We start from the raw sequence: 11,649 nt of genomic DNA on the forward strand, positions 1-11,649 counted from the left end.
ATGATCATCAAACTGGCCAAACTGGCTTTTGAGCAGCTTGTGAAAGGGAATGTGATCTTCTATGATGAGGACCTGAGAGAGTGTGGCATTGATGTAGCAGAAGCATCAGTGTACTCAGGACTGTGCTCTCAGATCTTCAGAGAGGAGTTTGGCTTGTATCAGGGGAAAGTTTACTGCTTTATTCATCTGAGCGTTCAGGAACATCTCGCAGCTCTTTATGCTCACATCTCCATCACAAACAACAAGAGAAATGTGTTCAATAAAGCTAGAAAATCACCTCAAGTAGAGACGTCAATATTTGACCTGCATCAGAGAGCTGTTGACGAGTCTCTAAAGAGTCAGAATGGACATCTGGATCTTTTCCTGCGTTTTCTTCTGGGTCTCTCACTGGAGTCCAATCAGATTCTCTTACAGCATCTACTGACACACATGAGAAGATGCTCCTTACAGGTGCAACTGCCACACATGAGAAGATTCTCCTTATGGGATCTACTGCCACACATGAGAAGATGCTCGTACAAGAAAGAGGAAACTATTGAGTACATTAAACAGAAGATCAGTGAGAATCTGTCTCCAGAGAAATCCATCAATCTAATTCACTGTCTGAATGAACTGGGTGATGATTCACTGCTGCAGGAGATTCAACATTATGTGAAATCTGGATCAGTCGGACGCTCCAAACTCTCTTCTTCACAGTGGTCAGCTTTAGTTTTTGTGTTGCTGATGTCTGATCAGTATTTGGATGAACTTGATCTGAATACATTTATTGGAGGTGAAAATAAAGCAGATAAAGTTCTTGTGAAACTTCAGCCTGTGATTAAAGAATCCAGAAAACTAAAGTAAGTAAAACTAACGACAATCAGTTGACTGTTACAGTTTTATTCCCTTTAACCATCAGTCACTTTATAAAAACATGCGATCAAAATCAAATAAAGCTTTGATATCAAACACACAGCCGGTAAATATATAGCCAGCCTGCTGTACGTAATCCCTTATTTTATTATTTTAAATTGTAAATAATTTTTACATTTGTCCAGTATTTTATATCCTGACCCAGAGAGCATCAAGGGTCTCATTTCTCTGATGTAGATGTAAAACAGCAGGTGTCGTGTCATCAGATCATTTTATCACTTTAGAGAGTTGATGTGTATTATTCACAGGATCAGGGACCCTTTTCAGAAAGCAGGTTAAGTGGAAACTCAGTGTAAATTAACCCCAGAAAACGGGATACTCTGGATTTTCAGTTTCAGAACGCGAGGTATATCAAACACGTGACCGTGGGGTAAGTCAAGCCCGTTTCAGAAATCAAGGTATCTTATACTCCGAGTGAGTAACCATAGTAACCTACTCTGTGAACCTAACCTGGTCTGGAGCAGCTTTTATTCCACTAACCCGAGGTTTGTTCCAATCTCCGCCCCTTTTAGAAGCGCGAGCGGTGTTGAAATTGCCTTCGCCGTTTGTTTCTTCAATCGTTTTCCTTAATCGCGAGTTAATAAATTACGCAGACATTAAAATGGCATGTCCGTTTTTTTTACAGTAACCTGTAGATGAGGAAGCTGCATTCATTCAGAGAGAGATAAAACTTCCAAACGGGGCTTCAACATATAATCTCTCACGACGTAAATTTATCATATCCGGAGGATGTTTTATTTGAGCGATACCGTTTTTCTTTACAGTCCATTAAATATATTCACACTCTGCTTCATCCTTACATCACAAACCTCTCTCGTGAATGCGCTCTTATATCTGAGCAGATTCTCTGTATGGCCTTATGTGTCTTTGCTAACGGAAGTTTTCTATATGACACAGATGCAGAACATGTTAGCAAGGCAACTGTATGCAGAGCAGTAAGAAAAGTGTGAATCGCTCTTAAACACTTTTTATATGTTTGTGTTAAGTTTCCTGTGAGAGGCATCAAAGAGGAGTTTCATAGGATTACAGGTGAATGGTGAACGTCTTTCTGAATTAATCTGATCAAATAAATGTGGTCTTGCTGTCACCTCTGGAAGTAAACTAATAGTTCAAATACTCTTTAGGATTTCACAATGTGATTGGGTGCATAGCTGTCTTACAAACAGGATTTAGAAAAACCAGCCATGATCTTCTTGGGAGAGCAGGTGCAAGCATGGCCAGTTTTCTGTCTTCTACAGCCACAGTGCTCAGTTCTCATATCCTCATAACTTTCAAAGCCAGTTTATTAAATATATCAAACATGTCCCAGTCAGGCATCCTACTAGCAAGAGCATTTAAACTCACCGGACTGAATGATGTTTATATATTTTATTTTCAGCTGTTACCATGTTCTTTTTATTGCAGAAGGATTGCACCTACATGACAAAAATCGTATATATATATATATATATACTATATGAAGCAATTAAACGTACACGTTGACACGTAAAGCAATTTTCTCCCACGCAGATTCTCTCTCTTTTGCTGCTGCTCTTGTGTTGCTCTTCTATAAATGTGCTCATATTCGCTGTATGTTTGTAACTGTGCCTCCAATTCGACTGGCGAGAAATAAACGGAGCGCTTTTTGTCACGTGGCGTTGCCATGGTGAATCATGTTATCTTCGCTCAATTGATGATGTCTTTATAAAGCCGCTGTGAACACGCGTAACTTTGAGTAAACTTACTCAGAGTGGATTAAACTAATTGAAACCAGCTGTTCTGAAACAGAAAACTCAGAGTAGAGATTATCTGAGTAAATCAACTCAGAGTTCAATTCAATTTTATTTATATAGCGCTTTTCACAATTTGCATTGTTCCAAAGCAGCTTTACAGGGGAAAAACGAAAAACCCAAGAAAGTGTAAAACACGCTACATGGTGTTTTATAAAAATCCAATTATTCTAGTAAATAATATCTATGTAAATCTGATTTATTTAGCATATTTGCATTAATTGAATGCTTGGCTGAAAAGATGCGTTTTTAATCTAGATTTAAATTGGGCGAGTGTGTCATATTTTAACTCAGTGTTGCTTGAACCTCCTTATTGAAACGGGTCCCTGATGTGTGAATTATAATCCGATCAGTGTAAAGATGTCACATCACAGTTTGATGGTGTTGATGATGTGTTTGTGTTATCAAAGGTTTAGTTTAGTTTGTGTGGAGTTTCTCTAAAGCACTGTGATGTTCTTCATCAAGAACTCAAAACTCTTCAGTGTTCTTCATCAGTCTGATGTTCATGAGATTCAACATCAAACATCTGCGTTTAACAAACAAACACAACAACAATATTACACTTATTACACTCACATGTGTTTATATGAGGAAATTGTTATTCTCATTATTGTTTAGTTTTCTCTTTTTCATTTCATGTTTATCAGCAATGTTTGTCATTTATCTCTACAGGTTGAGTGGGTGTGAGATCACAGATGAAGGTTGTGTTGCTCTGACTTCAGCTCTGAGATCAAACCCCTCACACCTGAAACATCTGGATCTGACTGATAATAATGTAGGAGATTCAGGAGTGAAGCTGATCTCTACTGTACTGGAGAATCCTCACTGTAAACTGGAGACACTGAAGTAAGATCATCTCTCTGATAGTCACACATGTACTGATTCTTACATCATCATCTTCTATATTCATGTTCAGGGGTTGGTGGGGGATATTTGGGATGTAGGAATGTCATAAAAAACACAAAAATCTTGCGTTATAAGTGACAAGACAAAGAATTTGTTAACAAAATTCAACATAATTGTATTAGTTTTAATTTGAGGTGAACTGTCCCTTTAAATGATGAGCACAGATCAGACATGAGAGATCTTGCCATAAAGAAAAGAACGACAGAAATAAAGAAAGAGTTTCTCTTCTAGAATTTATTGTTAATGATGCATTAAAGTATTTGCAAATACAATTAACATTTTAATAGATTAACACAAACAATAAAGAAACTTTCAAAGACACACATTTTACTGAGACTTTCTAAAACACTTAATGTGAAAAGCGCTTCACTACCCAAACAACGACCTGAAAAAACAACATTTCTGTCAAATGTTTGTTGTAATAAACACAAGCTGCTGTCAAAAGAAGGAGATCTTATTCCACAGATAAAGTCAATAATGTCACGTTAAGTGTTTTCTCCTCCATTGAAGTCCATTATAAGGAAACAGTTTAATGTGGGACATTCACACACGCTTATCATGAAACTTTACTTGTTGTATTTATATTCTGAGCTCATCAGATCATCTGCACATGAAAAACTTTATTTAAAGAAGCGCTCGGCTCTGTAAACACTAACTCTCGTCTTCTTTCATTTGATTGGTCACCTCACTTATTTTGACATTGAGGGGCTGTTAGACCACTGAGACGTTATCAAATGTTTGCAGCATTAAAATACACTTCAGCTTTTACACAATTATTACACACATTAGATTTCACACTATAGAAACAATGGAGCGTATGGTCCTGTGTAAGAAAACAGATGTGTGGTGTGAGAGCGTGAGAACAGCATTTTAATGATCAAGATTTAACATGATGATGAATGTTATTCAGTGTAATATGTGTTTCATTCATGACATTCCTGCTGAACTGAGAGACTGAAGTGTGTGTTGTTGTTCTCTACAGGTTGATTCAGTGTAATATCACAGATGAAGGTTGTGTTGCTCTGACTTCAGCTCTGAGATCAAACCCCTCACACCTGAGACATCTGGATCTGTCTGATAATAATGTAGGAGATTCAGGAGTGAAGCTGATCTCTACTGTACTGGAGAATCCTCACTGTAAACTGGAGAAACTGAAGTAAGATCATCTCTCTGATAGTCACACATGTACTGATTCTTACATGATCATCTCTCTGATAGTCACACATGTACTGATTCTTACATCATCATCTTCTATATTCATGTTCAGGGGTTGGTTGGGGGTGTTTGGGATCTAGGAATGTCATAAAAACTTTGCGTTATGTGTTTGTGTTTTTAAGTGTATTGTATGGAAGCAAAAAAGAGACATAATGTTTTGAAATTTAATAGCCAATGAATACTTCAGTTTGAATTCTTTTACTTTGGAAACCTTGTATCTGAATTTATTTGTTTCGAATTTACCTCTATGAAATTTAAATATGAAAATTCTTGATTTCCATTTTAAAAACTGGAATTTAATGCTCACAAATTCAGATACAAAACAAAATCAACTTACAGAATTTCAGATAAAATACATTCAGGTTGATCAAATTCGATTGCTCTTATTCAGATCTAAAATTTCAAGTTAATATTTTTTACAAAGAAAACATATGTCTAATTCGACTGCTCAAATTCAGATCGAAAAATTCAAGTTAAATATTCACATGGTAACATCCGGGCTACCCAGCATAGGAAAAACAGTTGAGCCCAGAGCCCGTCTGCAATTGAACCGCACCATTGAACCGAACCAATGAACCGACGTCGGGCGGCCTATCAGAGCACGTCAACCTGACTGTCTGTCATGATCCAAGAAGAGGCGAAGTCACGTATATTAAACCTGTAAAGAAGATGACTTCTAGGGAAAACGAAGGCGCTCCGGTAGTTTGCTGTTTATGTACAATCAGACTCGACAGAACAAAAGTATGTTGTTGCTGATTATTTTTTGGAACACATAACTGTTAGCTATGGTTTGTTGTGTGACTCGTCTCTCTATGTAGGTAAGTCAGCTAGGCAACACGTTATAGCCAGCAGGAAAACTTCTCCGGTTACTTTCGTAACCTCGGTTCCCTGAGAAGCGAGAACGAGACATCTGTATAGGTGTCTGTGGCCTAGTGGTTAGAGCCGATTCGGATCTCAGTGCCAGCAGGTCATGATTGAAGTGCCATATATGCAACATTCTTGTCCATCACGTGCTTATTTGTACTTTTTCACGTTTTGGTATATAATTCAAATGTTTTTCACTCATGTCTCTTCAAAAAATATATAAAAAATAAATTACAACAAAACGAGCAGTTTGCTGATCTTTGTCTTTATTGAACATTACACATTGTTTGGTCTGCTTTGTAACATGACTGCAATTAAAATCTCAGCGCTATGCATACATGACTGCCTCCATATATGATTTAATAATCCCTGAAGTACTTCATTCAGTTCTTTTCTCTCCTTGACAAGTTACAAACGCTGTCTACTGTTGTTAGCCGTTAGCACTAGGTATAAGGAGGGGCTCTGGCATAGATAAGAAACCCTTATTTTAGTTAGATCGAAGGATCTTTAAGAGAAAGCGTAAAAGCGAACAAAACCCATTGACATCCGTTTTTAAAAAACTAGCCTGTTGTCTCCTTAGCTGTGTTCCGATGAAGCCAAGGTGATAGCATTAGCCGTTGCGCTTTTGGTTTTGGCGTGGGGGAGGAGCTGAGGAGATTAAGTCTCACGTCACACAACAGCAGATTCGACTAGGAGCAGGCACGATTCAGATATCTTAAAATATAATTGAGACTAGTCGAAACTGAATTAGAGATATCTTTAAATACTTTGCGTATTTGTGACGCGATAATTTTAGATATCTATGAGGTCATTACAGATATCTAAAATAGAGTTTTGACTAGTCAAAACATATTTACAGATATCTCGAATCATATTTCTTACTAGCGCAATTATAAATGCAGATATCTCTAATTATCAATTTGACTAGTGAAATTACAATTATGACTCGTCGAAATACAATTAAAACTATCTAAAATATATTTTATGGATAGTCAAACCCAAGGTTTTTATGTCAAAACGGCTTGTCGTAAGAAGTCATCTTCTTTACAGGTTTAATATACGTGACTTTGCCTCTTCTTGGATCATGACAGACAGTCAGGTTGACGTTCTCTGATAGGCCGCCCGACGTCGGTTCATTGGTTCGGTTCAATGGTTCGGTTCAATTGTTCGGTTCAATTGTTCGGTTCAATGGTTCGGTTCAATGGTGCGGTTCAATTGCAGACGGGCTCTGGGCTCAACTGTTTTTCCTATGCTGGGTAGCCCGGATGTTACCATGTGAATATTTAACTTGAATTTTTCGATCTGAATTTGAGCAGTCGAATTAGACATATGTTTTCTTTGAAAAATATTAACTTGAAATTTTAGATCTGAATAAGAGCAATCGAATTTGATCAACCTGAATGTATTTTATCTGAAATTCTGTAAGTTGATTTTGTTTTGTATCTGAATTTGTGAGCATTAAATTCCAGTTTTTAAAATGGAAATCAAGAATTTTCATATTTAAATTTCATAGAGGTAAATTCGAAACAAATAAATTCAGATACAAGGTTTCCAAAGTAAAATAATTCAAACTCAAGTATTCATTGGCTATTAAATTTCAAAACATTATGTCTCTTTTTTGCTTCCATAGTATTGTGATTGTCAAAACATGTGATGATTTAAATCATATGACAGGATTTAGTTTTATTTAAAAGCGGATGCTCATCCAAACCTGCCTAAACCCCTCCTTTAAACACACCCCCACATTTCTACATCAGTTGGTGAGAGGCGTTGAAGAACACGCCCCCAAAATATATACGTGTAAGAAAGAAGGCGTGTCTGTTCCTGCTGTAGTGTTGTTGCTGCTGTCGCCATGTTGTGGAGACGCTGTGCGTTTCATCACAAATTAATATCTTAGTTGGTTTTCCATACGAGGACTCAATTATAAATCTGTCGTTACGTTTTATTTACAACACTGTTCCAAAACATCACAACTTCAAAATCTGAGTGTGTGCAGCACATGAACACCTGGTTGTGCTCAACGGCTGTTTCTAAAAAGTGAAGCGAATCCAAGTTTGTAAGGACAGTCTGACGCTTCTCACTCGCAGCCTGTAAGAACGTTTTCATTATGAAAGAATTTGCATCGGACTATTCAAACGTAAGTTTTTCTGTCGGTCCTACGATCACAAATGCAGAAATAGTTGTATATTTACGAGTCTGAATCCATCGGGAGCCTCGTATCTTCTGGCTGTTCTCCCTGCAGCGTGATGCTACACATAAAAATATATATCTGTCACATGCTTGAGGTATTCGGCCAATCACAACACACTGGACAGCTGGCCAATCAGAGTACACAGCGCTTTCACAACGAAGAACTTTGTTAAGAATCGAGGCGTTTCAGAAAGACACAGAGAAGCGACAGTAATGCAATTAAATGTGAAAACTAATGTGATTTTTTTTAACAGTAAACCACGTAAACACACAATATAACACCAAATACACAATAATGTTAATTTTAGACGTCCAATAGGAACCCTTTAAATGATGAGCACAGATCAGACATGAGAGATCTTGCCATAAAGAAAAGAACGACAGAAATAAAGAAAGAGTTTCTCTTCTAGAATTTATTGTTAATGATGCATTAAAGTATTTGCAAATACAATTAACATTTTAATAGATTAACACAAACAATAAAGAAACTTTCAAAGACACACAGTTTACTGAGACTTTCTAAAACACTTAATGTGAAAAGCGCTTCACTACCCAAACAACGACCAGAAAAAACAACATTTCTGTCAAATGTTTGTTGTAATAAACACAAGCTGCTGTCAAAAGAAGGAGATCTTATTCCACAGATAAAGTCAATAATGTCACGTTAAGTGTTTTCTCCTCCATTGAAGTCCATTATAAGGAAACAGTTTAATGTGGGACATTCACACACGCTTAACATGAAACTTTACTTGTTGTATTTATATTCTGAGCTCATCAGATCATCTGCACATGAAAAACTTTATTTAAAGAACCGCTCGGCTCTGTAAACACTAACTCTCGTCTTCTTTCATTTGATTGGTCACCTCACTTATTTTGACATTGAGGGGCTGTTAGACCACTGAGACGTTATCAAATGTTTGCAGCATTAAAATACACTTCAGCTTTTACACAATTATTACACACATTAGATTTCACACTATAGAAACAATGGAGCGTATGGTCCTGTGTAAGAAAACAGATGTGTGGTGTGAGAGCGTGAGAACAGCATTTTAATGATCAAGATTTAACATGATGATGAATGTTATTCAGTGTAATATGTGTTTCATTCATGACATTCCTGCTGAACTGAGAGACTGAAGTGTGTGTTGTTGTTCTCTACAGGTTGTGGAGCTGTGAGATCACAGATGAAGGTTGTGTTGCTCTGACTTCAGCTCTGAGATCAAACCCCTCACACCTGAAACATCTGGATCTGTCTGATAATAATGTAGGAGATTCAGGAGTGAAGCTGATCTCTACTGTACTGGAGAATCCTCACTGTAAACTGGAGACACTGAAGTAAGATCATCTCTCTGATAGTCACACATGTACTGATTCTAACATCATCATCTTCTATATTCATGTTCAGGGGTTGGTGGGGGGTGTTTGGGATCTAGGAATGTCATAAAAACTTTGCGTTATGTGTTTGTGTTTTTAAGTGTATTGTGATTGTCAAAACATGTGATGATTTAAATCATATGACAGGATTTAGTTTTATTTAAAAGCGGATGCTCATCCAAACCTGCCTAAAACGCCTCCTTTAAACACACCCCCACATTTCTACATCAGTTGGTGAGAAGTGTTGAAGAACACGCCCTAAATATAAACATGTAAGAAAGAAGGCGTGTCTGTTCCTGGGGTGTATTCCAGAAAGCTGGGTTAATTTAGCATCAGATTAACCCTGAACTGTGGGTTGATTAACCCAAAACCTGCTTACTCTGGGTATGTCGGTTCCAGAACACCTGTGTCGAGTTAGTTTAATCAACCTACTGCTAATAACCTTGAGTTAATGCGCGCGCACAGTGAACATATCAAGGCATTTTCAATGGAACGCCGAATTCAGGAGTCACCATGGAAACTAAGGGTGAAAAGTTACGTGCCGTGTACTTCTCGGAAGCGGACTCACAACTTTTAACGAGTTCAAGCCCATTATCATGAAAAAAAAGCAATACAGCTGCATATTTTTTTATTACATTTTAAATATGCTTGCCTTTCTTTTGTTAATTTGCAAAAGTTGAACAATTGTCTTTTTGAGCATGTGGCATGACTCGACAAGCATTTACTTTTCTCAACATCAGTTTCTTAAGAATACAGTGCAATGTATATTGAAAAGAAATATATAGGCCTCTTGTTTTATAAGGTGTAATCATTCTGGAGCCAAAATAAGTCTTTCCCAAGTCAAAATGAAACACAAAAACATTCTCCAAAAAGTTAATATTGTATTCTAACTGTTTTAAGATCAATGTCTTAAGTTACTTTTACAGTATTCTTCCTATATAGCTAATAGAAAGAAGGCTGAGGCCCGTCTTACTGGCGGGGGTCCACCTCCCCTTACCCCATCTCAGGAGTTGGCTCTTTCACTTAATAAAGCGCCCAGGTTTATGGCCAGGGAACTGTACAAAAGTGTGTAGAAAACGTTTCAGTGCCATGCATACTGTACGAACAGCTCTACACACTGTCACCTTTCCCACATGCTCTGCATCGCCCATATTGTAGAGAAAACTCTCCGTAGCAAAAAAGCGCAGAGCAATACAAAGAATTTGTCTGGCGCTAGCGCTGACCCGCGGTTTGTCACGTTTGATATGTGTGGTCTTAGTAGGTTTGTTAAATAAATTAACGACTGCCTAGAAAAACAATAGCGCTCCTGCAAATATTCCTTAGGATAAGAGAACACATCGATATGTGGTTTTATCACCCTCTCATGGCGAAAAAAACCCTGTATAATCTGTGCCTCTCATCAAAAGGGCATGCCATGCTCAGAAACCTCTCTGAAACAAACTAACCCTGCAACATAACCTGCTCCGGAGCAGGTTATCCTCAGAGAGTCAGTTGCTATGGTAACTTACATAACCCGAAAGTTACCTCCATTTTTGGAACCAAAAGCAGATGTTATCCGCTTGCTTACTCCTTAACTTACCCAGGTAAGTCACATAACCTGCTTTCTGGAATACACCCTTGCTGTAGTGTTGCTGTTGCTGTCGCCATGTTGTGGAGACGCTGTGTGTTTCATCACAAATGAATATCTTAGTTGGTTTTCCATACGAGGACTCAATTATAAATCTGTGGTTAAGTTTTATTTACAACACTGTTCCAAAACATCACAACTTCAAAATCTGAGTGTGTGCAGCACATGAACACCTGGTTGTGCTCAACGGCTGTTTCTAAAAAGTGAAGCGAATCCAAGTTTGTAAGGACAGTCTGACGCTTCTCACTCGCAGCCTGTAAGAACGTTTTCATTATGAAAGAATTTGCATCGGACTATTCAAACGTAAGTTTTTCTGTCGGTCCTACGATCACAAATGCAGAAATAGTTTTATATTTATGAGTCTGAATCTATCGGGAGCCTCGTATCCTCTGGCTGTTCTCCCTGCAGTGTGATGCTACACATAAAAATATATATCTGTCACATGCTTGAGGTATTCGGCCAATCACAACACACTGGACAGCTGGCCAATCACAACACACTGGGCAGCTGGCCAATCAGAGTACACAGCGCTTTCACAACGAAGAACTTTGTTAAGAATCGAGGTGTTTCAGAAAGACACAGAGAAGCAACAGTAATGCAATGAAATGTGAAAACTAATGTGATTTTTTTTAACAGTAAACCACGTAAACACACAATATAACACCAAATACACAATAATGTTGATTTTAGCCGTCCAATAGGAACCCTTTAAATGATGAGCACAGATCAGACATGAGAGATCTTGCCATAAAGAAAAGAACGACAGAAATAAAGAAAGAGTTTCTCTACTAG

General features: G+C 37.7%; 2 protein-coding genes across 2 annotated transcripts in view; one reads left to right on the forward strand and one right to left on the reverse strand.

Moving 5' to 3' along the window:
• The window catches only part of LOC306908485 (uncharacterized protein), a 236,329-nt gene that overhangs the window by 206,706 nt on the left and 17,974 nt on the right, over positions 1-11,649 (forward strand). Inside the window, exons 8-10 of the mRNA XM_079481383.1 lie at positions 3,354-3,527; positions 4,570-4,743; positions 9,018-9,191. Of these exons, the coding sequence (XP_079337509.1) occupies positions 3,354-3,527; positions 4,570-4,743; positions 9,018-9,191 (522 nt within the window). The remainder of the gene's footprint in view (positions 1-3,353; positions 3,528-4,569; positions 4,744-9,017; positions 9,192-11,649) is intronic.
• The window catches only part of LOC306908488 (NACHT, LRR and PYD domains-containing protein 3-like), a 316,456-nt gene that overhangs the window by 12,256 nt on the left and 292,551 nt on the right, over positions 1-11,649 (reverse strand). The gene's annotated exons all lie outside the window — the stretch shown is intronic.

This window comes from Barbatula barbatula (assembly GCF_947034865.1).
Source record: "Barbatula barbatula genome assembly, chromosome: 19".
NCBI classification, from domain to species: domain Eukaryota; kingdom Metazoa; phylum Chordata; class Actinopteri; order Cypriniformes; family Nemacheilidae; genus Barbatula; species Barbatula barbatula.